Source organism: Carassius gibelio, chromosome B18 (genome assembly GCF_023724105.1).
Source record: "Carassius gibelio isolate Cgi1373 ecotype wild population from Czech Republic chromosome B18, carGib1.2-hapl.c, whole genome shotgun sequence".
In the NCBI taxonomy this organism is placed as follows: Eukaryota; Metazoa; Chordata; class Actinopteri; order Cypriniformes; family Cyprinidae; genus Carassius; species Carassius gibelio.
The window spans coordinates 20,614,708-20,641,656 of record NC_068413.1 but is presented as its reverse complement, the minus strand read 5'-3'; the positions used below and the strand labels follow the sequence as shown (position 1 = coordinate 20,641,656).

The 26,949-nt window shown below is 35.2% G+C and overlaps 2 protein-coding genes across 8 annotated transcripts in view; one reads left to right on the top strand and one right to left on the bottom strand.

The window, feature by feature from the left end:
* Positions 1-1,418, bottom strand: part of aplp2 (amyloid beta (A4) precursor-like protein 2) — a 72,783-nt gene extending 71,365 nt beyond the window's left edge. For 4 of the 6 annotated variants that reach the window (XM_052583016.1, XM_052583017.1, XM_052583019.1 and 1 more), the window contains exon 1: positions 1,112-1,400. In XM_052583016.1, the coding sequence (XP_052438976.1) occupies positions 1,112-1,183 (72 nt within the window). In that variant the 5' untranslated portion in view covers positions 1,184-1,400. Of the gene's footprint in view, positions 1-1,111 lie in introns of all 6 variants that reach the window. The other 2 variants (XM_052583021.1, XM_052583018.1) reach the window with 2 other exon arrangements.
* A 4,846-nt stretch (positions 1,419-6,264) lies between these two features.
* Positions 6,265-26,903, top strand: st14a (ST14 transmembrane serine protease matriptase a). Of its 2 annotated transcripts, none has more exons than XM_052583015.1 (20): positions 6,265-6,455; positions 6,992-7,079; positions 11,777-11,936; positions 12,653-12,783; positions 12,875-12,945; positions 13,240-13,400; positions 13,639-13,671; positions 14,152-14,380; positions 14,471-14,613; positions 14,725-14,828; positions 14,916-15,016; positions 15,276-15,412; positions 15,574-15,678; positions 15,770-15,877; positions 17,778-17,891; positions 18,048-18,161; positions 18,254-18,437; positions 20,181-20,449; positions 20,776-20,912; positions 26,156-26,903. In XM_052583015.1, the coding sequence occupies exons 2-20, from the start codon at positions 7,035-7,037 to the stop codon at positions 26,312-26,314; spliced, it is 2,505 nt and encodes an 834-aa protein (XP_052438975.1). In that variant the 5' UTR covers positions 6,265-6,455; positions 6,992-7,034; the 3' UTR covers positions 26,315-26,903. The 2 variants fall into 2 exon arrangements, with proteins under 2 accessions (XP_052438975.1, XP_052438974.1); XM_052583014.1 differs by lacking the exon at positions 6,265-6,455 and adding an exon at positions 6,491-6,714.
* Positions 26,904-26,949: the final 46 nt, after the last annotated feature.

Here is a 26,949-nt window from a genome sequence, read left to right as displayed (position 1 = left end):
TGGTGAACCACAAGCAGCTCCTTTCTCTCAAAATGCATCAATTAGCAACAACGGGATTTCATTATTTCAGTGCGTCAGTGTCATTATTTCTTGCACTGAACAGAATTGTTTCATAATTTGTTATATCATGCCTGCAGGCGGAGCTCTTATTGGAAGAGCATGCCATCGGAAAGAACTATTGGTACACATGTAAAAGCACAAAAACGCCTCTAGCACAAAGGCAGCAGTGATTAGGTAAGGTTTAAAGCAAACAGACAGGGATCATCCAGGAAAGGAATGAAACTTGACTTTCTTACAAGAGTTCATTTGCCTACAGTGGAAGCAACTGACACGTTTCACAAGCCTGACATAGTGTTCTCCGACGAATACAAACTTGTCCTTTAACACAGGGAGTGATTTATCATCAGACACATTCATCAAAAATAAATGGCTTTTCAGGTGTTTGGTCTGATGTTTATGTATAATGATCTGAATCATTTCGGTTATATAGTGTGATCAAATATTTTGAAGCGGATTAACCATCTTGATTCATTTCTGTCATTTTACACCAAGCCAAAGCTCAGAGTAGATACGAATCTCTAAAAGGTCTCTTCTGATCAGTCATCAAGGAAAACTGTGGATCTTCTCAAACTGAAGACCACAGTTATAATCCATGCACTTATGAAATAATGTAAAAATTAAAAACAGCAACTTACATTATGGGTTTAAAAAAGATTTAAAGGAATATAAAGGTTTTAAAATGTACGTGTACATTTGACACTATGATAAAATCTATGTGGTTTGGGGTTTAGTTTTCCAATCCAAAAACAGAAACGACTCACAAAAGAACACGCATTTACTATTCATTGACTTCATATCACATTAGAATTAGTGTCTTTTCTTATATAAAATTAGTCTAAAACACAGCCCGGGACACGGACCCTTTAAAGCGCCTTATCAGACTAACGTTAGTGATTTTACAAGCTGAACATTATTAGTAAACTACTAACGTTACTTACCCAGAAATAATACCATCACAATAAAAAGACGTCTCAGTGCAGAAATATCAGAGTAAACACTAGAATATAATTATGAAAACAAGGGTGAAATATTAGTGCGCACTTAACGTTACCTCAATGTATCCAGCCAGACTCGGAACCGCGATGGCCAGAAGGAGCACAGATATGGCCGGGACTGAACCCATCTTCCCCGGTTACTCTCTTTTAGGATTTATGCTGAAATTATCCCGCTGTGGATTCTTATCAGAGGCTCTGAAACAGAAAACAGCTCAGTAAACGGTCCGCGAGCTGTTGTTGTTGTGCGCGTGGATCCCGCTCTCAGCGCGTGTGGAATGCTGCGCGTGTACGACTGCCCCTTCCCGACTCCCGAGCGTGAGCTCTCAAAACCATACCACGAGCACGCACGCCCCCGGCTGACTGATGAAGGGACAGACCGGAAATGAGGTCATCCTGCTGTCATCTCCTGAAGGATACAAACTGGGTGTGAGTACCTCCTTGTCTATTATGAAATCTGATTTCATAGATTTTAAGGATAAAATGTTTACCTATATATAGTGAAAAATATTAAACAGAATTCATTTTGAATGTTTACTTATTTTTTTTATGTTCTCTGTACAGCTGCGATCATAAAAACTGTATTTTTAATATTCACACCAATGTTCCCGATTTTAATATATTTTAAAATGTAATTTATTCCTGTGATTTCAAAGCATCAATACTTCAGTCACATGATCTTTTCCAAATCATTCTACTTGTTCTGATTTGCTGCTACAAATGTGTGGGGGGGACATTTATTATTATTATTGCATTATATTATTATTATTATTATTATTATTATTATTATCATCATCATCATCATCATCATCATCATTATCATTATTATGTTGAAAACAGATTAAAATGTTTATAGCTTTAAAAACAAATTTATACTGACTTCAAGCTTTTGAATGGTATAGTGTATAATGTTACAAAAAGCTTTTTTTATTAAATTAAATTTTAAAATATATTAAAATATAAAGCAGCTATTTGAAATAGTAAACATATTTTACAATATTTTTTTTGCTGTACTTTGGATCAAATAAATGATGGTTTGGAAGATAATTATTTTAAAAACATAAAAAAAATCTTACGGTTCAAAAACTGTGGTGTGAAAAAGTGTTGCCCCCTTCCTGATTTATTTTTGTCACACTTTAATGTTTCACGTCATCGAACAAATTTAAATATTAGTCAAGGATTACACATCCAATTATTAAATAAAGGTTTTTTCCCCATGTTAAAGGTTTTCATTAAGGGGAAACAAAATCCAAAACTACATGGGTCTGTGTGAAGAAGTGTTTGCCCCCCTGTTGAAACTGTGGTTTATCACACCTGAATTTGATTTCTCTAGCCACACCCAGACCTTATTAATGCCACACCTGTTCACAACCAAGAAACCTCTTAAAAATAGGAACAGCCTGGCAAAGAGAAGTAGATCAAATGATTCTCAAAATCTAGACACCATGCCGAGATCCAAAGAAATTCAGAAACAAATGAGAAAGCAAATGATAAGTCTGATAAAGGTTATGAAGCCATTTCTAAAGCTTTGGGACTCCAGCAAACCACAGTGAGAGCCATTATTCCCAAATGGCAAAAACATTGAACAGTAGAGAACCTTCCCAGGAATGACCGGCTGACCAAAATTACCCCAAGAGCACAGTGACGACTCATCTAAGAGGTCACAAGAGATCCCACAACAACATCCAAAGAAGTGCAGGCCTCACTTGCCTCAGATAAGGTCTGTGTTCATGACTCCACCATAAGAAAGAGACTGGGCAAAAATGGTCTGCATGGCAGAGTTCCAAGACGAAGACCGATGCTGAGCAAAAAGACCACAAAAGCTTGTCTCAGTTTTGCCAGAAAACATCTTGATGATCCCCAAGACTCTTGGGAAAAACTCTATGGACTGACGAGACAAAAGTTGAACTTTTTTGGAAGGTGTGTGTCCCATTACGTCTGGTGTTAAAGTAACACCGCTTTTCAGAAAAATAACCTCATATCAACAGTAATATGGTAATATGGTGTTGGTGTATGGTGACTTGCTGTGATAAATGGAACCATGAATTCTGTTGTTCACCAAATAATCCTGAAGGAGAATGTCCGACCATCTGTTCGTGACCTCAAGCTGAAGCGAACTTTGTGTCTGCAGTACGACAATGATCCAAAACACACCAGCAAGCCCACCTCTGAACGGCTGAAGAAAAACAAAATGAAGACTTCGGAGTGGCCTAGAAAAAGTCCTGATCTGAATCCTATTGAGATGCTGAGGCATGACCTTAAAAAGGCGGTTCATGCTCAAAATACCTTGTAATGTGGCCGAATTACAACAATTCTGCATCGATGAGTGGACCAAGATTTCTCTATGGTGCTGTAAACGACTCGTTGCAAGTTATCGTAAACGCTTGATTGCAGTTGTTGCCGCTAAGCATGGCCAAAAGAGTTCTTGGGTTTAGAGGGAAAACAATTTTTCACACAGGGCCATGTAGTTTTGGATTTTGTTTTCCCTAAATAAAAACCATAACTTAAAAACTGCATGTTGTGTTTTACTTGTTATCTTTTACTAATATTTAAAATTGTTTGATCCAAAACATTAAAGTGTGACAAACATGCAAAAAATAAAAAAATCTTTTTTCACACCTATCTGAATTTTTTTTTTTTTTTTTTTGAAAAATCCTCTTTTTAACAGAAAATGTAGCTATGAGCAGCTCCGTTCAGTTGAGGATCTTTATCTCTTCTTCCTCACAACATAGATCTGGTGTTTTCAGTTATTATTTGGGATTATGCATAAGCATGTTCAGTTGCAAAAATAAAATAAATAAAGCTACCCTATGACTTTTTAACCCTTTTACCATGCCACATACTGTCCATTCACACTGACTACTTTTCTAAACATAATTGTTTTTTTTAGGGATTGTTCACATGAAGGGGAAAAAAAAGCCATTTACTCAATCCCACTCTTTTCAAACCTGAGTGAGTTTATTTCTTCTGCTGAACACAAAAGAAGATATTTTGAAGAATGTGAGGAACATAATTTGTTAGCCGGTAGCCACAGACTTCAATAACATATAACAAAAATAGGGTGAGATTTTTGGGTGGACCATCCCTTGAAACAAATGGAAGAAACACACTGTCACTCTAATCCCAATTGTGTATTTCTAACAGTCAGATGCTGCCACCTATCACAACTTATTATTTGCAAAGAGAAATTTCCATATAGAGGATTGTCAAGATATTTTACTGGAAACTGGTCTTCATTACATATATTTTCTGTTTCTAAATTTGGTATTACTTTTGTATTTATTCATATTCTGTGTCAATTATCTTTTACATATTATATACAGCTAATAACTTTCGTTAGAGCACCGTCATAAATGCTACAATTTCATATGTCAAAAAAGTACCTGACTGTCCCAACATGCTGTTGTGGTGTTTATATAAGACCCTAATAGAGACTAAAAGATATTATAAGACCAGGCAGGAGACCAGGGATAGAAATAAATACAATATTAATAAAATAAAATACAAAACTAATATTAATGAAAAAAAATATTATTTAGAATGTTCTTTACAAGACCATTAAGTTTCTATATAGCACTTTTAAAGCATGGTTCTTTATGGAACCTTATAAAATTGGTTCAACTATTGTTACAAGCTGAAGAACCCTACCGGTACCGTCTAGAACCAATTCTTAAGAGTGCATATCTGCTAAAGTCCTAGTGGTCATGACAGATTACCATTTATAAATGTCTTTCTTGTAAGAAAGTAATTAATTAAAAGAGCGAGAGAAGGAGAGATATGTTTGTTTATAAGAGACCAAGTGAAAATAAAAACAAACCTAAATGCTCTTCTTTCGAATATTGAATATTCGAATATAGTGTTGTCAGCAGTTTTACAATCAACGAGGGGAAGCTGACATTACCAACGTCACATTTGGCATCTCAGAAAAAGCCACAGTTTCCTCTCTTTAACATGCAAAAATGTCATGTAAAAATGTATTGCTAGGGTCATGTGGTATAATGATGATAATTCAAAAATAATTCAATAATTTAAAAAAACCACCCAAAGAGTAAAACAATTCTGTATCAAGGATTGTATTCTATGAAGTAATGTCACACAGCAGGTCGCTGATTGTCATGTCCATGTGAGCATGAACACAGATCTACAGGTGGTCCGTTTAAAATCAGTAGCAGCGGGCAGAAAAATCAACATGATGTTTTTCCGCCTGCTGCTATTACACAATAGACTGTCTGCTTCTCCCATCACACCACATTTACACAATCCAATAGTCAATAAATCTGACAGAGAAGCTTTAATGTCATCTGCCATCTGTGTATGTGCAACTCATTTATGTTTTCCCACATTCTGTATACTGTACAACCAATAGTATCTAATAGATGACATATCAGAGTGCCAGCTAGTTACTGTGTGCTATAGATTGTGCAGTTGATGTTGCTTACCTTCAAGGGTCAGTAAGTTCATTCATCTAAACATTTATTGGAGTATATAAAATATATTTTGATCATAAACTTAATTAATAATAAAAACAATGTTTTGTGGCGTTGAAATTGTGAATGTTGAAAATAGTATTTCATTTGCACTGTTTGCAGAAGCTGCGAGAGATTACATAACAGACAGTATTTACAACAATCGATTTTATTTGCATTTGCTGAACCATTGTACAGGAGACTGACAAGCTTGACGATTTGTTCTCTGACAGTTGCCCTTTAACATGGACAGAGACTAACCCATATCCATTCCTGGTGAATACTCGACTAGTACACTTACTTTGGTATCTTCATTCTGAGATTGCCTTCTGAATATTCATTTAGTTGTTTAATTTCTATACTGCAACTCATTTTAAGTTTTGTAGTTTAGTTTAACAAATAGATTCAGAATTCCCCTTTTTATGATATATTAATATCTGATATTAATAAATGTTAAAGATTTAATAGGCTATATTTAATTGTAGGCTATTTATGTTTGTGTGTGTGTGTGTGTGTGTGTGTGTGTGTGTGTGTATATATATATATATATATATATTTTTTTTTTTTTTTTTTTTTTTATTGCTGTTGTTCTAGATATTTTATTTGTGTTGGTCTAACGCTAGTTTTAGTAAACTGTTCTTATTTCTATACCTATCTTAAAATCTACTCGGTTCTTCCAGTGAGCTCTACTTCGTGGAAACGCCATTTATGTAACAGAAACCTGCATGTCTAGTTTGTATCACTTCTTCTTCTTCTTCTGGTTAGTTTGTATCACGCCGAGGTAAACCGCGTTTGAGACTGTCTCAAGTTCTACTACGTGCCCTGCCTAGACAGCGTTTTCGGTCCCATAGGCGCATTCCTGCGCGGTTTACTGCCCTCCGCGCGCTCTAAGTAGGCAGCACACTAGACTCCGACATACAGCCAACGCCCGCGTACGGTGAGTCACTCCGAAGCAGAAACATATCGATACTGAATTTCTACAGGCATATCTATGCTTAAAATATACCTTGCTGTTGTTTTAAAATATTAACGCATGTGTTCACCGTACTTTAACGTAATTAGGGCAACTTTGTAGTTTAAAGATTGGGTTTTAAAGCGTTATTTGTGAGAAGCGCTCACCTGAAGAACAAGTATCGCTTGAGTTAGTCACTCCCATTGAACCGCGAGTCTCCGGAAATATCTCTCTCGTCTCACAGGTAGACGAAACAGTCTTCATTCTCTACGGAAGACTAAATGTACCTCATTTTAATCTTCTGATTTAGTTTTTGAGATATACAAGTTTTAGTTTGTTCGACATTTTATTTAAAACTTTTTATTAGGAAGCTTCGATTTATATTTTGTTCCGCGTGCACCTTTGTAATGGGCGTGTTGTTTTTTTGATTTCATCTGAGAATAACAAGTGTGTGTGTGTGAGTGTTTGTGTGTTTCTTCCTTCCTTAACATACACAAATACGCGTCTTATTTTGTCGGCAGAGGAGGAAGTGTTGATATTTATTCTCCTGGTGGTCTCTCAGAAATGGACCCTATGGATGGAGGAATGCGTTACAATCCCCGCTCTTCGGTAAGGTTCTTCCGGCCTTTACCATATTAACAACTTATATATATTTTTAACCTTTTAAGCAACCTTAAACACATAGTGATAACTGAAATATAACATATCTGTCCTAAAAACTGTGCAGTGGTCATTTTTTAACACATTAATCCATTTCCAGTTGTGTCAAGCCTTTTTAGTAGAAGCCATCATATAAAGATCTGAAGGGCTGGAAGGTTGAAACTATTTAAGAGTGTGGTTCTGGTGGTTTTGGCATTGCTACCACCTATGTCTGTTACTTTCAAGGGTCCCATGCTCATGGAAAACAATTCTTTAAATATCAGTAAATCATACAAGTTTGGTTTTCCTGGCCTCAAAATGTGTTGGAAAATTGGCTACATTTATTTCTTTAAGGGACATTAAAAAGACATTGCACAGCCGAATGCTGAAGTGAAGCCTCTTAATGTTACCAAAATCTGACAGACATAATTTCCTGTCTGTGGTAACTCGAGCTTACATTTGTTCATTTTCTTTTCATCTCAGTCTGTTTGCATGTGTAGGGGATTTGATTTCTATTGATCATCAATAGACGTCCATGTTTAAGTCACTCTGCTGGCTGGATTAGCTGTTCTTCATTGTCGTCTGTGAGAATAGCGTGTCAGTAGACATTCACAAGACTTTAAATGAAGTGCCTCCAGTCTACAGCAGCAGTTAATGGCTCTGGTGATTATAGTTAGCTGTCATCTTAAGAGATAAATTAAGAACAGTCACTTCTAGTGAATTGTTTGGTGGTGGTGACAACCAATAGGGGTTTCTCAGCAGCCAATGTGGATACCACGATCAAGGGTACACATTTAAAATGGTTGAAAATAAAGTTTATTGACGTACACCACACACACACACACACACACACACACACACACACATATATATATATATATATATATATATATATATATATATATATAAATGCTATTTCATTCTTTGTGTAAACATTTAAGGTTTCATTTAGTATGTTATTTGCCATTTGTGTGTAAAAAATTGTAGTATATCCGTGATTATTGATCAATATTAATAAATGTATTGCATTATTTAAAGACAGCAAATGAGACATACACTTAAGTGTATAGTATATGTCTCATTTGCTGTCTTTAAATACATTTATTGGTATTCTTTTTTTATTACACAAAAAAGAAATTCTATTTACCAATACTAAGTTTTTGTACCTTTACATTTATACATTGTAGTTCAATGTTACTTGCCATTTTAGTAATTATTTGTGAAATTTGTCTTAAACCCTGCATCAACATTTTTAAGTGTATTACGTTACTGTTGACCTGTAAAATACCAAGTGTTTTAGAAAATGAGACAGGCACTACATTCTCTAACTGAGATCTCAAATATCGGTCTGTCACTGGTTTGGACGTGCTTGGAAGTCAAAATAGTGGCGCAACCATGCATTACTCAGCAGTTTTATAGTCATGCCGATGTTTTCAAAATAATCAAATGCCATCGCTCTTTCTGTCAGATGTTGTGTTGCAAAATGTTGCGCGTAGTGTGGTTTCATGCTTTATGAATTGTGTTTATTGTAAAAGTAGATGTATGATAAATATCTGTAATTATAAGAACAATATAAAGTTATAAGAGAAGGATAAAAATATATTGTACAGATTAAATATATATTTTGGCATAGTTTAAGACATTACGTTATGGTTAACTTGTAGCTGAGAGCTGCTGTGTATGTAACACTTCTATGAGTTGGAGCAGGTGCACATAAGAGGGACTGATGTTTCAATGCCTTCATGACTCATTTTTGAGTTGAATGATCCGCACCACAGCATGTTATTGTATATTTGTGTGGTGTGTGTAGAGATGCACGCATTCCACTGATCTGTTGCGACATGCTTACTTCAGTACGCTTTACTATGAGCCAACACCCACACAGACGAAACCTGAAAATGACTCCGGGATATCCCACTTATTCAGCAGTGATCAGCTGTTTTTCATGCATCGTGCATGTCATCATAGAATGAATGTTAACCACTTAACCCAGTTTTAGTTCACTCATTTACAGCTAGACTTTCAATGCTCATTGACTTAAATGTCTTAAGTTCACACCAAAGGCAGGTCTGATTGGAAGATGAACGGTTATTCTAGTCACAGTTTGTAAATATGATAAAATTAATTTAAGTTTAAATGGCATTAGAACATCCTGGTCATTGTTCTTAAATCTGTGGCAAAGAGGAAACTACACAGACAATGAAACTCTTTAAACATGTCCTTGAAAATCTCATTGGGGACTGGCAGTTTTTATTTGGCTTCACTGCACGTTAATAGAAAATCCAAAGTCTTTGTTTCATAAATGTTTCCAATTATTCCATGAATCCAAGCTCAGGTGAGACTTTTTGTCTTGGCACATTTTTTGATACAAATGAAGTAGAATATAGGTCATGAACCATGTCATGTGACGGCAGTCTGAGATAACTGAGACAACCAATGTTTATGAAAGACAGTTGTAGGCAAGTGTTTCATAGTGAGCAAAGTACACTTTTCGAAAGTTTGGGGTCAGTAAAACCTTTTTTGAATTCATACTTTTATTCGGTAAGGATGAATTAAAATGACAGTTTAATATTTGTAAGATATTTGCAGTAAAATATCCAAAAACCACTAGGCTAGTGTTATATATTTTGTCCAGATGATTACTAACACTATCTCTAATGTTTTCAACTACTTGTAAATCATGAGAAAATCCCCATTCTAAACAGTGACACGGTGCAGTGCAGTCGCCTGTCAATGATGTTAGTTACCCTTTGTTACCGCCTTTACTGATGTAAAAACCACATGACAACAGTGTCATGGACAAATGCGGAAGTAGTTTCGCGACAAACTTCAAATAGAAAGAGATGCCGATCTCACTTGTGTTTTACTTGACAGGTGAGTTGTTTTGATTCATATCTTTACAGAAAACGTATGCTATTGTAACGATAAACAAGATCAGTATTATGGGTCATACGTGCCAAACGCGGGGCATTGCGCCTCTAGATCCGTGCGAGGACGTGTCTGATCCATCGTCTGATAGCATCTTTGCATTGACTTTGTATGTAATCTACTCGCACAAATCGTTGAATTTGCGTTAAATCCATGAATTATCTTTCCGTCTAATTGATGGCCATCAGTGGTTGGGTAGAAGACAACAAATCCCATCATTCCATGCTCCTTCTTAGCTTCATGAAACCACGCGATTGTTATTGTTTTGGTAGTGCGCTCTCTAGTGTCAGGTCCTACAACCTGTACCTTTAAGACTTTTAAGTTGTTAAAAAATTTTTAACTACTCGTAAATTACATGCATCTCAATTTCCATGAAAAATATTAAGAAGCACAACTATTTTAAACATTACAATAACATTAACATTACAGACATTACAGTAATGTTTCTTGTCCACCAAATCAGCTTATTAGAATGACTTCTAAAGGATCATGTGACCCTAAAGACTGGAATAATGATTAAAATAAATCGCAGGAATAAATAGCATTTTTAAAAACTTGTTTTAAATTGTAATGATATTTCACAATATTGCAGTTTTTACTGTATTTTTGATCAAATAAATTCAGTCTCAGTGAGAACCCCTGACTTTTGATATATAGTGTACTTTACATTAAGTGTAAACACTGTTTTGTCCCAAAGTCCTTTTATTTTAATCAACTGATTTTACACATAAATTTAAGAGTATTTACTGAAATGCAATTCTAAAAAGCCTATTGAAAGTTAATACTAGTATTCATTGAATACAAAAATAATTGTTGTGTTCTGCAAATATATTGAGCTTTTGATGTTTCTCCACTGGTTTCATAACAATTGCTCTAACCACATGGACTAGCATGTCCTATCATGCCTTTTACTTCCATCATCAGGCTGTATTGTGTATTCAGTGTGCTGTGTCTTGGTTTAAACTCAACACTGCTTACATTCTTAATACTTATTGCTGGTGTTATTGAGTATGTTTGGTCTATTTTCCTCTACTAACTACTGCAACCTCACTTCTAGTACGTTTCATTCTTGTCATGTCCACTTTTCATGATTCAGTCAGTTTATCGGATTAAATCGGCATAGATAAAATTCACAAATACAGTAAAACAGTAATCTTGTGAAATAATATTAAAAATTTTAAATTAAAATTTTCAGCATAATTCTGTGATCAGCATTTATTTAAAATATAAATATTTTGTAACATTATGCTGGTACATTTGATCAATCATCCTCGCTGAATAAAGCATTCATTTAATGTTTTGTATTGTTAAAGAACGAATTACAATAATTAGTATATACATTTAAAAGTAAAAGCAGTCCTAAGTTTCACAACTCATAACTTTCAGAAATCTATGATGGATGTCATTGCTTCATGAAAATGATTGTTTTATTAAAATGGAGACATTGCCTCTCTCTCCTTCTCTGAAAACAAAGCCCATGTAGACTTTGAAGTGTAGAGCAGTATGAGCATCTAGGGAAGTGTTCTCATGCTGCTCTTATATAATGCCTATGAATCTGTGCTTATTCTGTCAAAAAAGCTATGCAGTTTACTGTTTATTTTCTGGTCTCAATCAAAATCTTATTCTGTTGAGGATATGTGTACCGCAAGTGTCATTTTTTATTTATCTCTTCGAACTGACTTTTATGTAGTTAAATTTACAGAGAAGAGTAAAATGTATTTTGCCTCTTTTGTGTTCAGGACAAGGACTGGGACCAAGCTGTCACATTCTTGCCAGCATCGGATAATAAAAAGTTGGAGAAGAAGAGGGGCCCTGGGAAAGTTGGGATCATTGTTGCTCTGGTGATCTTGGCAGCCGTTTTGGCTTTGGTTGTTGGGCTTCTGGTCTGGCATTTCCACTGTAAGTAAGAGCTGCAGCCACAGACAGCATAACCCCTGTTTCACACTGCAAGCGTGAGCGGTGCACGAGCAGCGTGTCTGCGCAACTACATCGTCACTGCAGCAGCAGACTCTAGCGAGTATTCACACTGGAAGCGTATAAACTGCATCACAGCAGCGACTGCAAAGCGTGTTCGGCAGAAAATATAACCATTTCAAACAATGAGTATAATTCTTTCAACATTTGTTTTTATAACAATACACCATACTTTCACCCAAAACGATTAATTAAAAAGTTTAAATGGGTAAATATATATTTGTTATACTTAATTTTCTTTTCTGGCATAATTGTTAAAACACTAGACATTGTCGTTGTTGTTAAAACTCTTGACATGCTTATTCTGTGCATTTTTAATAAGTTTTGTGTAAAATCATATTTATTTTTCCATCAAACGTGTGCTTTCACTTTAATTGAGCGTGAGCAGCACAGCAAAAATAGACCGGACGCCGAAACCCCCACTTCACTGCTGTTCACGCGACGCTCCTGCTTGACGCTCACGCGCTGCTCCTGGTCCCGGTGTGAATGCACTCATTGATTAACATGGACGCCGAAAAAATATGCGCTGCTCGCGCGCCACTCACGCTTGCGGTGTGAAACAGGGGTAACACTGTTACCGGTGTCAGTCATGATGGTGCTGATCGTGTGTTTATTGGTTCATGTCTTCCTGGTGTCTGCAGTCCGGAAAGATTTGAAACTACAGAAGATTTACACAGGCTCACTTAAGATAACAAATGAACAGTTTGTGGAGGCATATAAAAACCAGGACAGTACAGAGTTTAAAGACCTGGCAAACAAAGTCATGGCTCAGGTGAGAAACAAATTTATTGAAACAATTTTTTATTTATAGCAATGATAGTGAAAATTGTATTTAATGTAGTTTTTTTTTTATTCATACTTAGCTGAAATCATTGTACTCGGAAGCTCCAGAACTGTCAAAACATTACATTAGTTCCAAAGTTATAGCCTTCAGGTACGTTTACATGAAAACATAGATTTGCTCACCAGTGGATCCTCTGCAGTGAATGGGTGCTGTCAGAATGAGTGTCCAAACATCTGATTAAAAACATGCGTTTGTTCATTACCCAAAATGTTTCTATCAGCTGTTTGGACTCTAATTCTGACTGCAAACATTCACTGCAGAGGATCCACTGCTGTGCTGAGCAAGTGATGCAATGATACATCACTGAAGAAACAAATTCATCTACATCCTAGATGGACATTTTCAGCTGTTTTAATCTCATTCTGTCTGTCTGTCTCTCTGCAGTGAGGGCAGTGTAATCGCTTACTATGAGTCAGAGTTTGCTGTTCCAGTGGGACAGGAAGCAGCAGTGGATCGGGCTGTGAGCAAATTGGATGAAATGTATAACAACAAAGTTCGCAGAGTTCAACAAGGTCCCCTGGTCTTTGAGCACGTTGTGTCTTCAGGTAATACTCTTGGATTAATGTATCTCATTAAAGCATGTCTAGGTCCTATTTAGAAACTTTGGATTACCAAAATGATGCCGCATTTCACTGCTGGTTATATATTCAATTATTGAACCTTGATTAAAGAAACACATTTACAAACTTACAAACAGTGCAACAGTAATCAGATGTATAAATATACTTTAAACAAATTATCATTTAAATATCAATCATAACTGTGTCAATCTTTCCTTAACAGCTCTGGACAAACGTCTGTTCGCAAAAGCTAAGAGTGAGTATTGTGATACTTATGTCTGTCATATACTCTCTTTTCCAAAACCTCTTGAGCTGCCTCCATAGAAAGCAAGTAAAGTTATCATAGATGTCAGAAAGGCTGTTTCTGATTAATGTTTAAAGTAAAACAACATTGAAAAATTTTAATATTCCTTCATAAATATGCTGCATTGTTGTTGTTGTTATTAATTTGGGAACTCAATTCTATCATACAGTAGTAATAGATTTCTGTCATCATTTCTCCAAGTTAAAATTTTTATTTTGGTGGTTGTGCATCTAATGGTAGTTTTACCAAATGAAGTGCTGAAATACTCATTTTCACAAATATACATTGAATTCCACTTTTATGTCACTTAGTGGAAATCATAGGGACAAAAGTTCAGTAGGTTTTGGAACAGGACTGTATTCCATAAGCACTTTCAGACATGTATCCAATAATAAATCTGTTATATTAACCTTTTGTTTTCTGTATGTCCAGCGAGATTCACCCAGCAAACCAGGACTGCTGCTGAAGAGATCATTACATCACCGGGTTTCCCTGACCGACCTTACGATCCAAACTCCTTTGTGCAGTGGCAGCTTCGGGGAGACCCAGGCCACGTGCTGAAGTTGACTTTTGACACCTTCAACCTGGAAAAAAACTGTTCAAATGACTTTGTGAGAGTGTATGACTCATTGGTCACCATGGACCAGTTCCTCATGGCAGAGTGAGTTGTGTTTTTGGATGTAGCTCCGTCTGGTGGCTGTATATGCAACTGTAAGGCATTTTAATGCAAGGTTCTTTCTCTCTTAAACAGGAAGTGTGGATTTTATTCTCCCAGTAATCCTTTATCCTTCATCTCGTCCCGGAATGTTATGTTGGTGACCTTGGTAACCGACGAAGACGAGAATTTTCCTGGTTTCAGAGCCCGTGTGACTCAAATCAGTCGAGATAGCAGCGGTAAAAATGAATCCTGGCTGGCTTATTAACAACATTCTTGACTGATTAATAGTACTGCATGCTTCACTCTGAAATGTTGAGCCTCTCTCACTGGTTCTCCCCTTTCAACAGAAGTTGCATGTGGGGGTAAATTGGGTGGATCCTCCGGTAGTTTTCAATCACCCAACTTTCCCAGTTATTACCCACCCAGCACCACATGTCAGTGGGACATCGAGGTAAGACCAAAACACACATTTTGAACCAGTCGTTGTCATGCTTAACCACTTTTATAACAGCATTATATCCATCTCTGTTGTTTAAAGGTTCCTAATGGTAAATTCATCAAGCTGAAGTTCCCCAAGTTCATGGTTTCTACACAGACTGTAAATTGCCCAGGAGATAGTGTGCAGATTGTGGGTAAAAGGTCAGTAAATTAACACTGTAAAACAGAAATTTATAATTAGACATTTTTTACAGAATTGACTCTTGTACAATATTTAGTTCTGGTCCTTCAGTCTGATTGGCTGGATGATGTTCCTCCAAGAGTTCTGATATAGCGTATGACAGCATTGGACTATTCACTTTTGGATATTCCTCTCGGTCTAAACATGTCTAAATATCTTTATATCATTTATTTTGAGATTTCATACACAAGTTCAACGTTTTTGTTTGTTTCTTCGCAGCACATTGTGTGGGCAGCTGCCTGCTAATACCATGGTTCCAGTCAGCAGTAACCAGGTGACGGTTGTGTTCAAATCAGATTCATCAGAAGTAGATCGAGGTTTCAGCGCCACTTATGAGGTCTTTGACCCCTCTGACCGTAAGTAAAGGCATAACAATGGTTCATAGGTAAAAACTAGAAACCTTTCATTATTTTAGTAGCAGTCTGACCTTAGATAGAAAAAATAGACTAATTGATGCCAGTTTTTAAAGTGGTGTCAGTGTGAACATTAAAAAGTAAATTCAGTTTCTGAATCTCAGCTTGCCCGGAGCAGTTCCAGTGTAACAACAAACGCTGTATAAAACCAGACTTGCGCTGTGACGGCTGGAACGATTGCGGTGACGGCACAGACGAGAGGAGCTGTCGTAAGAGCTTAAATTCACACACAGAATTGCACGCTTGCTCTCTGAATATGAGTTTGAGTTCAGATATACAGAGTTTGAATGTGGATTTCAGAATGTGATGCCAGCATGATCCAGTGCAAAACTGGGATCTGTAAGCCGATGTTCTGGCGGTGTGATGGAGTAGATGACTGTGGAGATGGCACAGATGAACTTAATTGTGGTAGGACCCTTTTCTGCTTTCCTTTCTCTCCTGTCTTTTATTTCAGTTTACCCTCTGTTATGAATCTAAATTTGAGGAATACTGTCTCCGTAGGCAATATAGGGAAAAGACATGAACACTCATTGGTTCTGTAACATTCAATATACAAGACAGCATAGATGTAGCATTTATGGGCTTTTTAAAATATTCATTACTATTTCTACCAGGAAATCAGTATTTTATTCACTTAGATTTCTAGTTTAATCAGGGGGACTCTGAAGAATATATAAAGCATAAAAAAGTTCCAAAATTTCCTAAAATTTAAAAGTTTCCTTCCCAAATCAATCCGAGCATCTTCAAGAATCTGCTAAAAACACATCTCATCAAAAATCACTTTTCCTTTTTAGACTTGAACACTATTTATTTGCTGCTTGTTTTCTTAAAAAAAAAACTAGCTTACTAGCTTTCTAATCTTTTTGTATTCTGTTTTATTTTCATTTATTATACAATTAACAAAAGCAACAAAGACCTAAAACTAGCTTGCTTTCTTTTTCTATTCTGTCTGTTTTCATTTTATTTATTATATTATTAAAAACTTGAAGGTGTACTGTGTCAAGCTAACTGAGACTTGTTATAGATCTTGTATATCATTGCTCTTTTGTTGTTTTTGATTGCTTCCATTGTCCTCAGTTGTAAAACGCTTTTGATAAAAGCATCTGCTAAATGACTATATGTAAATAAAATTTGAAATTAGTTAACAATGCCATTATGCTATGCTAACTGAATGCTCATATTTGATACATTTTAAATGAAATTTTCAAAAAAAAAAAAACGCCATATGTATAATCAATTAAACCTAAGTAGCTTCTATCCACAAAATGTTAATCTTGAATAACAATATAAGTTATTCTTACATTCTCATTTGCCATTTCAACGTAGGTATATATCTTTTCACAAGTTTATGTATGTTTTTCCTCCATTGCGGATGTCCTGTGGTGTCACCCCTTCAGTTTTTGTGTGTTGTCTGCATTGTAACTGACATTTTTGACAAATTATGTAACAAAAAATCAATATTTCTATCAAAGCTTGAAACAACAAAAAATTTAATCTGTTCACTCCAAGCAGAATCAGTATTTTTACATTTCTGTTCCTGTGTTCCTCTGTATTATTCCTGTTACGAAACCAGGAGTTTGAGTAGAAGGAATACCGGTTAATAATGTTATTTTTGTTATGTTATCTTTACTCAAAAAGAAAAAATAAGAGATGTGTGTGAATAGCTACAGTATTATCTTTTCTTGTTTTTGGCCAAAAGTAGGGTATTAAACAAAATAAACATTAAATTAAGACCTTTTAAAAAACATTCAAGTATTGTTTTAGATTTAAATAGGTTTGCTGCATTGTTAAAAAAACGCTACTTGAATAAGATTGTGTTTTGAGAGTGAAAAAAAAAAAAGTTGCGTATAGGCTCACGTTGTGTAGCTTTATTATTACATTCAGTAATAATGTTTACAAACATTATAAACACAGTTATTGGTTTCTCTCCATAACAAATCCTCTAAAGTTAAGGCTATGCGTTAAGGCTATAAAAAACGTTGATTCAAAAACAAATTAATTTAAGATGAAACTGATGAAACCGCCTAACACAAATTCAAATGTTTAGATATTTGTGATGTATCTGGATGCTGAAATATTATTTTTTAGTTTATAGGCTTTGTAGCATCGACATAAAACATCATGCTTCACATCGGCTATCTCAGCACAGTGAGGCACTGGTCACGCTGAACACAACAGATTGTACAATGGAGAAGTGTAACTTTTTGTTTGTTACGACTACCAGCTTCTGTCTTCTCTCTTCTTCATTCTCTCCCACTCAAAAACACATCCTTACCTGGTTTAACATAGATGCTCTCTTCTCTGGCAGGGTGTAAGGTTGGAGAATTTAAATGCACCGACAATCAGTGTGTCTCAGAGAAGCTGAAGTGTGACGGGAAACAAGACTGTAAAGACGGCTCAGATGAAGAAGGCTGTACGAGAGGTGATGATATGTTCCATAAAGAATAATACAAGCCCGTTTATTTATTTTAGTGCTATTTTTGTTGATTATTGTATTCAAAAATATTTTGAGAGATATTTTTCGAGAGCAGTTTGCTTCTCTACATTCTTTCTCATTGCATGTCTCTCTGTCTTACAGATATTTGTAAAGTCTCAACATTTGCGTGCAATAATGGCAAATGTATCACAAAACAGAACCCTGTGTGTGATGGACAAGATGACTGTGGCGACAACTCGGATGAATCTAGCTGTGGTGGGTGGAATCTCCTTTTCGGTTCTTCACCACATATTCTGCATTGTTTAATCTTGATTTAAGTGTTCTCTCGCTCTTTCTTTCTCTTCTAGACTGTGGTAAGAGGGCTTTCTCCAAGTCTCGAATTGTGGGTGGACAGGAAGCAGATGAGGGCGAGTTCCCATGGCAGGTCAGCCTGCACATTAAAAACGTAGCACATGTTTGCGGTGCATCCATCATCAGTGAACGATGGCTTGTGACGGCTGCCCACTGCGTACAAGATGATGCCAAAACCAAGTAAATGTTCTTTTTGTTTCTTTTTTCTTTCTTCAATCTATAACTTTCACTTGAAAAAACGCTCCATTAACGAAACATTTCTGGCCTCAAAAACTGCTTGGACTCTTACACTATAGGTCAAAAGTTTGCACTAAATAGGATTTCTAATTTCTAAATAGGATACTTTTTTTTTTTTTTAATGAAGGAAGTCGCCAAGGCTTGGGTTTTTGATTATATATACAGTAAAATGCTATTACATTTTTAAATAACTTAACTATTTTAATATATTTTAAAATGGCATTTATTGCTGTGATCAAAGCTGAATTTTTAACATCATACTATGTCTTCGGGGATTATTTAAAAATCATGCTTTGTAGTTATCTTTTATTAATGGTGCTTTTTTATTTAAAACAATCCTTTTTTCAGAATACTTTGATGACTAGAAAGTTCAATGAACAACATCTATTTGAAATAGAATCTTATGAATGTCTTTACTGTCTCTTTATCAATTTAATGTGTCCTTGCTGAATAAAAATATTAATCTCTCTATTTTTTAATCTTTAAATCTGGACCCAAATGTTTGAATGGTAGTATATCATGATTTCAACAAAAACGTTGAGCAGCAAAAACTGTGTTCAACATTTATAATAACGAGAAATAAAATTTCTTGAGCAGCAAATCAGCATATTTAGATGGATTTCTGACACCGAAAACTCAGTTTTGCCATCACAGGAATAAATTACAAAAATATTAAAATGGAATACATTTTATTAACATTTTATTTTAAATGGTAAAATTATTTAACAATTTCACTGGTTTTACTGTATTTTCCTTCAAACAAACTGTCTTGGTGTGCAGAATAGCTGTCTATAGAAATTATAATGTAAAAATGTAACTTCTTTGTATTGAATAGCAAAATTTCAGAGAAGTTCTAGTATCTCGGTTTGGTATGTTGCCACTTAGATTGAAAAAATAACATGTACATTAAAGCTACACTATGTAACTTTTGGACCTCTAGCTGTTAAAAATATGCTTGTGTCTTGTGTAAAACATTGTTTTGTCTGTGGTTCAATGCACTGCTGTACACAGATACAGAACATCTTATCAGCTAAAATAACAAATAAAAAAACGTTTTTTAATGTAGATTTAATCTAATCAGTAAAGTCTTAAAGGGTTAGTTCACCCAAAAAATTTAATAAGCCCATGTTTTTTTTACACACCCTCAAAGCATCCTAGGTGTACATGACGTTCTTGTTTCAGACACATCCAATTGAAGTTATATATAAAATTGTGGGAGTAGGCAGGCATTTTTGTTCAACAGTCCAAAAGTAGTCCAATAAAGCATGCACATCTGTAATAAAACATGCCTCCCATGGCTCCAAAGTGGTGAAAAAAATCCATGCATTTTTGTAAGAGAAATATCCATATTTAAAATGTTATAAATACTTTTTTTGTGTGCGAGACACATTTTATTATGGTTGCGCATGCTTTATTTGACTTCTTTTGGACTGTTGAACAAAAACACCCACCTACTCCCATTTTAAAGCTTGAAAGAGCAAGGACAAGTTTTAAAATTTAGATTGGATTCATCTGAAAGAAGAAAGTCATATAGACGTAGGATGCTTTGAGGGTCAGTAAAACATGGACGAATTTTCATTTTTGGGTGAACGAACCCTTTAAACTATCGATCCGTTACATTTCTTACTCAAGACACTTAGGATGGCAGAGAAAACATTAATGTCTGTACATCTGATGAATTCACAGATATGGTCAGCCAGGAACATGGGAAGCATACCTAGGTCTCCACAAACAAAAAGATAAACAGCAGGCAACAAAGAGATTCCTAAAACAAATCATTCCTCACCCATACTACAACCACTACACCTATGACAATGACATCGCTCTGATGGAGCTGGACTCACCTGTGACCTACGGTGCAACCATTCAACCCATTTGCTTGCCCACTGCCACTGACGTCTTCCCGGCTGGTGAAACGGTCACTATCACCGGGTGGGGTGCCACCAGAGAAGGGGGTCAGTAAAAGAACTACACAATGATGCTTTATACCTTTCACAAAGCCTATTTCATTAGTTACACTTTGCCCTAACGTTCCATTTGTTAACATGAACTAACAATGAAAAATAATTCTAAAGCATTTATTTCTATAGCATCTTAATGTTATTAGTTAATTGATTTTGACATTTACTAATACACTTTAAAAACAAAAAGTTGTATATTATTTATTAGACTCAGCGAACATGAACTAGCAATGAATAGTTGTATTCTGACTAACTAATGTTAACAAATATTTAGAAATATTGTAACTAAAACCATTCAGTAACTGGTGTGTGTATTTCAGGCGCTGGAGCAGCTGTGCTGCAGAAAGCAAATGTTCGCATCATCAACAGCACAGTGTGTGATCAACTAATGAATGGACAGATCACATCTCGCATGACGTGTGCAGGCGTTCTGACAGGAGGAGTGGATGCTTGCCAGGTGGGTTTCATACGCTGCTTAAAAGTCTATTTTCACTGGAGCAGAACCACACTTTAAGTGCTTTAAACATACAATTGCTCTTTCAAAGCATGTATAGTTTTATTTCTGTTTATTTCGTTGTTTGGTTTAGTGATCAGTAATACAGATTTTTATTTATTTATTACAATACCAGTTTTGGTCAACATATTCACTTATTAATGCAAATGTTCCCTATTTTCAGATTTAGATCACTTTTTACCAGGGATGCACCAATAGGATTCTTAGTGGCCAATACCGATATTTGATACTTCCTCTTTTATTAGAAATTTTGCCATCAATATAGTATTTTGATCATGTTTTAAATCAGCAAAGTTCTAAAACACCTGCATTAAATTATACTAGCAGTTTTATTGCTGCATCATCAAATAATTTGGTGCCGATACCGATATTAGGGAGTAATAAAGACCAATACTGATATAGCACCGATATTCTTTGTGTATATTATAATACAGTACCAGTCAAAAGTTTGGACCCTTTCATTTTCGTTTTGACTTTTTGTTTTCAAATTCAGTTTAATTTTGATTCGTTTTTAAACTGGGTTTGCTAGTTTAGTTTAGTTTTTTTATTTTCTGAAAGTTTTAGTTTAGTTTTTTTTCGATTAGTCTTTTTTTTGTAATTTGGATTATTTGTTGGGGCAAGATTCAAAAATGTCTGAAAAAGTATTGTGTAATAACTCAACATAAATATTATACAATTTTAGAAATTATTCATTCAAAAATAAAACCGGTACATACAATTTACATATGGGCACAAATATGTCTCAAACTCCACAGTAAGTGCAAAATGTGTAAGTGACGTGTGCCAGTAAAAAAAACCTAAAGAACCAACAGACTAAAGAAGACATACATGAACCGCATGTATTCAACCTATTTTTGAGCCACAAGACATTTCTGTCAGATTGTCAGGGAGCTCAATCTGAGAAATGAACATGACAAATAACCAAAAAAAAAAAAAAACTTGAAATACAGCTTTTCAATTTTTTTTGTGTGCCATGGGTGTGGTTGTGGGTGTGAGTGTGCATGGGTGAGAAAGAGAGAGATGGCTTTACTTCAGTCAAACAATCATTTTCTAAACAGAATTCACACCCTATACAAATACCACAGCTGTACAATTTTCACAATCTATACTAAATTTACCCTATACAATAGCCTACTCATCTGGATTGAAGCAGCAAACATTCAGAGTAAGAGTAAACAAATGACATAACATTGTTTAATATTTGAATCACAGCTTGTATATATTTTGACATCGACAGCCCAAATGCATTTGACTTCAAACTTGTGACTGGTTAACTTTCTAATGTAGCAATCACTTCTCAGATGGACATTAACACACGGACAAAATTATATTCAGAATTAAAAAGTGTTTGTATACCACTTTTTAATGCGTGATTGTCTAAAGGAGTTCACGAGATAGCAGCCTTCCTATGGAATTACATTTGTTTCAATAATGAACCAAACTTTATAAAACTGAACGTAACTTTTTCAGAAAATATAAAAAATATGCCATTACAAAAGAAGAAAAACACAATGAAAATGAAAAAAGTGAACTCAGTCGCACAAATTTAACAGGCTCTTCAAATATGCTTGATTCTTTGTTAAAGTTTTTCAAAGATTCGTTTTCGCTAATCGTGGCCATTGCCACAGATTTCACTTACGGTTTGCAGTTTTTCATTTGGTCTTTTGACACAAACCTCGCGTGGGGGTGGGGTTAACAGTGATCTACTCTGATTGGATAGTGAGCTTTTGATGGACAGGTGCTCTCTGACCGGGAAGTACGCCACTCAGTGGCGCGCATATTGCAAAACTCTTGTGGTGATTAAATCTGGTCTCTACTGCAAAAAATTCTTTTTCACAGACAAAGTGAAAGACATTTATTTTAAGCTCATTCACAGGTTCTACCCTGTAAAGAAGTTTATACAAATATTTAAATCTGACATTGATCTTACATGCTCTTTTTGTTCGAGTTCTGAAGAAACTGTACACTTATTTCGGTCATGTCCCTACATTCAGAAACTTTGGGATGATATTGGTGTATTTGTCAAGTTTAAGATTTTGCAAGTCTTCTCAGTAAATATGAAAAACATTATATATGGGTATTATGACTCTGACCCCACAAACGAAAATAACCAGTTTTGTTATGATTTAAAAAAAATCCTAAACAAATTTCACATTCACAAATGTAAACTGTAAACCGGTCTTCTCTGTTTTCTGAAAGAAATGGAAAACTATTTGAATGTAATCTCAGTATCTAATAAAAAGAAAGCTATAAGGACTGTTAGATTTGCTCTGCCTTTGATCTCCTTGTTTAATTTTTAGATTTTTTTTTTTCGTGGTGTATGTGATGTATGTTTATACCTTTTGTATGTTTTTGTTCTATGCATTAATAAAAATAGAAAAAGAAAAAAAAAGCTCTCGCGGTGATTTGTATGCAATATGTCGTGCCTTGTGTTACTAAATATATAAATAATATTTGACCTTCGATTGTCTCAGTAAAGATGAGCTTTCAGGAGACAGAGACATGGAGCGGCATCATCTTCCTCCTCCGCTTGTCCTTCAAGGCAGCTTGAAGTAAGCTTGTGTTACTGAAGTAACATCGATACAGGTTTTTCATGTTACAGTGTGTTACAGTTTGTTGTGGGTTGTTATTGTCATTCAGTAACACAAGCTTACTTCAAGATGCCTTGAAGGACAAGAGCTCATCTATACAGACTGAGCCGTTCGAAAGACAAATATTATTTACATATTTAGTAATACAAATCACAATCATGAGAGCTTTCCAATATGCGCGCCACTGAGTGCCATCTGTACTTCCCGGTCAGAGAGCACCTGTCCATCAAAAGCTCACTATCCAATCAGAGTAGATCACTGTTAACCCCGCCCCCATGAGAGGTTTGTGTCAAAACACCAAACGAAAAACTGCGAACCGTAAGCGAAATCTGTGGCAATGAATTCAGAATCCACGATTAGTGAAAACAAATGTTTGAAAATCATTAACAAAGAATGAAGCATATTTGTGCGACTGAGTTCATTTTTTTTTTCATTTTCATTGTTTTTTATTCTTCTTTTGTAATGGCATATTTTTGATAGTTTCTGAAAAAGTTACGTTCAGTTTTATAAAGTTTTGTTCATTATTATTGAAACAAATGTAATTCCATACCTTCCGCGAATTTGCTTTCGTCGTCGAACACTCGTTCTCATGGAGACGCGGTGTGCACGTGTATGTGAGAGAGACGCGTGAGTGAGAGACGCAGGGAAATGCAGCTGAACATTATTTGCTCTATGACGTGTATTAATATAATGTGTACGTTCCCTTGGAACTGGAATCATGGCGGAATTTCATGTGAAGTCCACTTTGCAGTGCACTTGCAGTCGAATAAGACAATGTTTGAATGCTCCTCTCTGAACAAGAAACCACCTTACTGAAGGGAAAGTGTTGACTGGTGTCATCTCGTGAACATGCTGGTGGATGTCCACCAAATTTGGACATGTCCCTTTAGCTCGAGGAGCCCTCTCGAACGCCTCAGTCTGCGCGTCGCTAGCACCCGTGGATCGCTAGATCGGTCAGCGCTGGGCCGAATTTAATCACCCGTCACTCCCGTACCCCGGGGGATATCCATGCGGGGGTGGTCTCATTTGAAAGAAGTCATCTAGAGGTACACTTGAATCGTGTTCAAATGTGTTTCTTGAGCTGAAGGGATCACCCAAATTTGGTGCGGATTTAGATATGGCTGTTCAAAGTTTCAGTGTTAAGCTTTAAAAGTGTTTCATCCAGGTCGCCAGTAACAAACAATGGGGCGCTCTCTGCTTGACAATCCAAGTAATAACACCAATTCAAGCATTTTATCTGCATTATATGTTCTGTAAAAACAATTTTCATATAAGCTGCAAATTCCCAGATACGCTCATATCTGAGGAATAGGCTCATATCAGCTGATAATATTGGCAAAACGATATATCAGTAGGGCTCTAATAATTTATAATAAACATGAATTGAATCCATTTAACATTCAGCAGGCCTACATAAATAAAACAGAAAAAGATGCATATTATATAAACAGTGCTTTTTAGGTAGGTTTAACAGTTTTCAGATACAGAGATAAAGTAAACAAATGAAAAATAACACTTCACTTCATAAATTAAATACATATTGATTTTTCTTTATTAAAACATACATTATGATTAACGTGCTGTGTTTTATTTAGGTCTTATGGTGATTTTTGGAATGAAAAAGGACGCAATAAACATAATAAAACATCAGAAAAGTTTTGATTATTCAGATGAGGTCCGCTACACTTATGAATTTACAAAAGTTATTTAGTCAAGAATAGAAAGCGTTTTTTTTTTCTTATTTATTTTTTGTCTTTTCTTTATTGATTAGCATTAAAGTGCAGACAGCAGCGCTAGGAATATGCAACAGACAATAAACAGCTCAGTGCCTTCATTCAGTTAATTAGTAAACCATCGGTTAGTTATGTTAGCTTTTTTCCTTATATAGCCAATATGCTGATTGTTGTGAATGTAGGAAAAATCAGCCAATAAATATCAGTGGCTGAGACATTGGTGCATCCCTAATTTTAGATAGTGATGCAATGCCAAAATTCAATTGAGGCATTTTAATTTAATGTTTGTGTTTTACTTTATAGTTTTATTTTTTTATGTAACATTGAATTTAAAATTGGCCTTTTAGCGGTTATCATACAATATACAATTATTATCAATGTTGTAATTTATATTTAATTTTGATATGAACCAGAATGTTAATTTCAGTCCACTCATAAAGCATTTAAAATGAATAATTTTTGTTTATACGGTTTAATGTGTAGAAAATTTAGAAACAATTGTTTACTTTTAATATCAGCCTATTATTGGTTATAGACCATAAAATGGAAATTAAATATGAGTTTTTTGGTATTAACCATAATTTTAATATCTATGCATTCCTGTAGTATTTAGCAACACTAGATTTTTGTTTATACAGGTTAAAAATAAATATTTAGACAAAAAAATATAGACTTTTAATATCTGCCATTTTATTGGTTATTTATCATTAAATAACAATAATGATCTGCTTTTTAATTATTTGCAGAATTTTTATATTGGTCGTCCTTAATTTAATTGCCATTTTATTTAACTGTTTCTCCTTATTTTTCTTTGTTCGCTCACATTTTAGTATCTAAATAACCCCTTTTTTTCTTTCCTTAGGGTGATTCTGGCGGTCCTATGACTTTTTTAACAAATGGTCGTATGTACCTGGCGGGAGTGGTGAGCTGGGGGGACGGCTGTGCTCGCAGAAACAAGCCAGGCATCTACACAAACGTGCCAAAATTCAGGGCCTGGATCAAGGAGAAGACAGGAGTATAAATAGCTCGAAGAAATTTTATGAACTGTTTTGTTTTCTCAGGTCACATATGTTTTAATAACATACATGGAATAACCCAGCATAGCTTGGCTGAAGAGAGGGATGAACTTTTGACCTGTTTTTTTTTTTTGTCTAACAATTGCTTTATACATTTGTATATTTTAAAAGGAGAGCGGTTTGAGGGTTTTATTCTGTCTAAAGATATGTAAATAAATGTCTTACTTTCTCCTTTTAACGGTTTTGTGGTTTTTAGTGACTACTTTCTTAAAGTGAAGCTTTTTTAGATTTAGCTTGTTTTAGTCTGTACCTTCAGCCTTCTTTGGTTCAAGGAGTGTGTGTTTCTAGTGTAACACTCACGTGCTTAAATGTGAACATCATAAGTCTTTCCATGATTTTTGTGCTGTATGTATGTATGTATGTATGTAATGTGATTTTAAAGTTTGAGTTACACGTGGAAACACTTGAAAAGAAATCAAGAGTCTGGAGCGCTTTAAATTTGATTCAGGGATTTCAATAAATTTAGAAAAACAAAACAATGTTTCATTCACAATTTCTGCAACCTTTTACAAATAAAATGTGTATCTTGATTAATACAGTGTGAAATAAGTGTAATACTTACTAAAAGAGTGCGACAAAA